Source organism: Pinus tabuliformis, chromosome 9 (genome assembly GCF_031772625.1).
Source record: "Pinus tabuliformis cultivar Carrire ecotype Pingquan chromosome 9, CPIR1, whole genome shotgun sequence".
Classification (NCBI taxonomy): domain Eukaryota; kingdom Viridiplantae; phylum Streptophyta; class Pinopsida; order Pinales; family Pinaceae; genus Pinus; species Pinus tabuliformis.
In genome coordinates this window covers 834,736,342-834,740,004 of record NC_142307.1, presented here as the reverse complement: position 1 = coordinate 834,740,004, position 3,663 = coordinate 834,736,342, and the positions used below count along the sequence as shown (strand labels likewise).

Genomic DNA, 3,663 nt, shown 5'->3' with positions numbered 1-3,663 from the left:
ATTATATATAAAACTATAACTTGGGTGGGATGAACATCCCTATTTGAAATTCACAATTTACAGCTTACTTCGGTGATCACAATTGATTATACGATCGAAAATATATAGTTTTGAAAAAAGCTTATTTTCTAATTCACAAAATATATTCTTTGGACTGCATCGAGTTTATCTGGTATACATAAAATATCGGCGATACATGAACCAGTGAGAAAGTAAAGCCTTTTGTCCATGTCCAAAACAATTCTAGCCCCTACTATCTGATGCAAAAAAATGAATGAAATGCTTCTTCACGTTGACCGACGGGTTTACTTTAACAAACATGAAATACCTTTTGGACTTTGATTGTTACGTAAATTAAATGGTTGAAAATCAGTCTCTGATTGTTACGTATATTGCAAAGAACACTATGCTTTGACAATATTAATGGTTCTGTACATGGTTTAAGTATAGCAGACAATATTAATGATATGCATACGACAAGTACCAGCTCGACCCTAACTAATTAATTGCGAAGAACTGTACTCTGCATTGCACAATATAAATGTGTTTTATACGACATTATTAATGATATTTTGACTTTGACTTACCCAGCATACGACAAGGGCACGACAAGTACCAGATGGACCCTAACTAATTGATGGCGACATTGCACACTGCACAATATAAATGTGTTTTATACGACATTGCGCATTTCATATTAAACAACGCCGCGTAGTAGGCACAGTCATGCGTGTAAAATGCGTGTGAATGTACGCGTACACATATTATTAATACAATGGCGAGCGACCATGCCACCAGAACCCACTCGACTTGAATTGGCATTCCAATTCACATGTTCCGTCAATCTTCAAGGCAGAGACAGCCCCAGTCCCCCAGCTGATACACATACGGACAGACGATTTCCGTGGCTATACTTTTGGAGGAGAAAATTTAGCAGAGGTACGGCATGGACACGAAGGAGCAGAGCCTTTATATCGATTCTCAACATGAGCCTAACACAGACCTCGAAGCCTGCGAGATTGAAACACCTCAAGTCGCAAGTCACGGCAAGTCATATCGTTCAATTTTACAGTGTACTCTGTATATGTCTCCATCAACATTGATACATTAATTAGAGTAAAATAAATAATAATATTGAGATTGTTGCAGATCCATGGTACCAAGTCGGCCTCGTTCTGATAACATCACTAAACAGCGCGTATGCATTGGGGTATTCAGGGATCGTCATGGTTCCCTTGGGATGGGTAGGAGGCACCTTGGGATTGATAGCAGCAGCCTTCGTATCACTCTATGCAAACACGCTCCTTGCGCGTCTCCACGAAACTGGAGGCATCCGACATAGTCGATACAGAGACCTAGCTGGTCACATTTATGGTAAATTTCTTTTACGCTCACCCATCCCATTCAATATAATACTTTCTTGTTACTTTCATCAAATCAACATCTTCATACTTGCACATAATCCCTTGTTCCATACATATTGATTGTGATTGTGCTTTTTCTCAGGTAGGAAAATGTATTACCTTACATGGACGTTGCAATATATCAATCTATTCATGATCAACACTGGATTTATCATTCTTGCTGGACAAGCGCTAAAGGTAGGTCGCTACTCTTATACTTAATTACCTCCCTATCCCCAAGCCATGCTCCCCTACTTTGACATGCGGTAATTCCTTATTAATTATATTTTTTTTCATCTCTTCTGACTGACTGTTGTCCAGGCAATCTATACTTTACACAACAACGAAGCTGCCACGCTGAAGCTACCTTACTGCATCGCAATTACAGGAATCATTTGTAGCATTTTTGCATTTGGCATTCCCCATTTATCGTCTCTGAGGTTGTGGCTCGGTGTTTCAACATTCTTAAGTTGCATCTATATCATTGCTGCTATTGGATTGTCTATGCGCGATGGTATCTCTCTTTTCTTTTAACCAGGATACATCTTGTAATGCTTACATATCTTCTGGTTCACGGTCCTTGTCAAGTTGGGTATTAAAACAATCGCTTGGAGCAAAATCTTAATTTTCTGCTTACTTTGGATATGTAGGTCTCAATAGCCCAGCAAGAGATTATGAGATTTCAAGTTCAGGTTCAAGTAAAAGCAGAATGTTTGGAACAATTGGTGCTGCAGCCAATCTCATTTTTGCATTTAATTCAGGCATGCTTCCAGAAATACAGGTATAGCAAAAGCTTCGTTTAATTTCTTGCATTCGCTTTTGTCGTTAAAAACCTATTTTTTTTCGCCCTTTGAATTAATATCATCACATCTTTTTCCCATGATGTAATACTTATTTTATAAATCAAAATGAGCTCACATTATTGCTGTAAGCAGATTTAACTCTTCAAATGCAGTAAATTTTTAAAATAAAGTAATTAGGTATAAATATTAATTAGGTTTCGCTCATGATAAAATTAATTACGGCTCCATAAACTTTTCTCTGATTTTTTTGGCAGGCTACAATAAAGCATCCTTCTGTAAAGAACATGCAGAAAGCCCTGTCACTGCAATTCACAGCGGGGATTGTGCCATTCTATGCTGTGACCTTTATAGGATACTGGGCTTATGGTTCATCAACTTCCTCATATCTTCTCAATAATGTACATGGGCCCAAGTGGATCAAAATTCTGGCAAATGCTGCTGCTTTCTTCCAAACCGTCATATCACTACATGTACGTACTCAAGAAACAAGGCTTCTTCACCCTTTAACTTTGATTCTGTACACAATATTTTGTCAATTCCAAATGCATTTTAACATGATTCGTACTGAGGGAATGGTTAATGTAGATATTTGGAAGCCCCATGTACGAGTTTCTGGATACAAAGTTCGGAAGGAGCAACGAAAGTGCGTATTCTGTGGGCAATTGGATAGTGAGGGTGCTGGCTCGAGGGACATATCTAACAGTGACCACACTTCTTGGGGCTCTGCTTCCATTTGTGGGTGATTTTATGAATATTACTGGCGCAGTGAGCGTGATACCATTAACATTTGTGTTGGCGAACCATATGTATATTAAAGTGAAGGGAAAGGATTTGAGTTCAATAGGGAAGACATGGCATTGGGCGAACGTATGGTTTTTTGCCTTCTTATCCGTGATAGCCACTGTGGCAGCGTTCCGCTTCATGGTTATTGACTCCAGAGCATACCATGTCTTCGCTGATCTCTGATCATACGTGTAACTATATAACCGTAGCTGCTATATTCATTAGCGCAGGATATTCATTCAATTCCAAATCTCACTAGAGGTATTCAACTAATTGCTGGTAACAATCTACTTTGGATCAAGGATAGCTCTGGACACTAGAGGTTGTCCATCGTTGCCTGGTTTTTAAATTTTTTAATAAATTAAATATTTTTAAAAATAAGCCAAAATTAAATTGATTAAATAAAAAAATAACCATATTTATGTCCCTTCAAAATTTTAAGTAGGAAATGTGCTTTCCATTAACTATACCTTATTATTATTTTTTTAAATATAAGATCAAGCTACAGCTATTTATTTTTAAGCTGTAATGCGTTTCTCTTTGAAATGAATTGCCCCAGCCGTGGCCGTGTCCTATTGTTCACCGTGGATTTGTGGTGTTAGACGATTAAATGAACTTGACCGTTGATTCAAAACTGAACGGTTAATGATGAAGCTCCGAGCGAGCCATTCGTA

At 38.1% G+C, this 3,663-nt stretch overlaps 1 protein-coding gene across 1 annotated transcript; it reads left to right on the top strand.

Moving 5' to 3' along the window:
- Positions 1–828: 828 nt before the first annotated feature.
- Positions 829–3,245, top strand: LOC149151374 (putative proline transporter 2). The gene is made up of 6 exons (XM_089439696.1): positions 829–1,374; positions 1,507–1,601; positions 1,725–1,917; positions 2,054–2,184; positions 2,461–2,676; positions 2,792–3,245. The coding sequence occupies exons 1-6, from the start codon at positions 1,227–1,229 to the stop codon at positions 3,170–3,172; spliced, it is 1,164 nt and encodes a 387-aa protein (XP_089295822.1). The 5' UTR covers positions 829–1,226; the 3' UTR covers positions 3,173–3,245.
- The last annotated feature ends 418 nt before the right edge of the window (positions 3,246–3,663 follow it).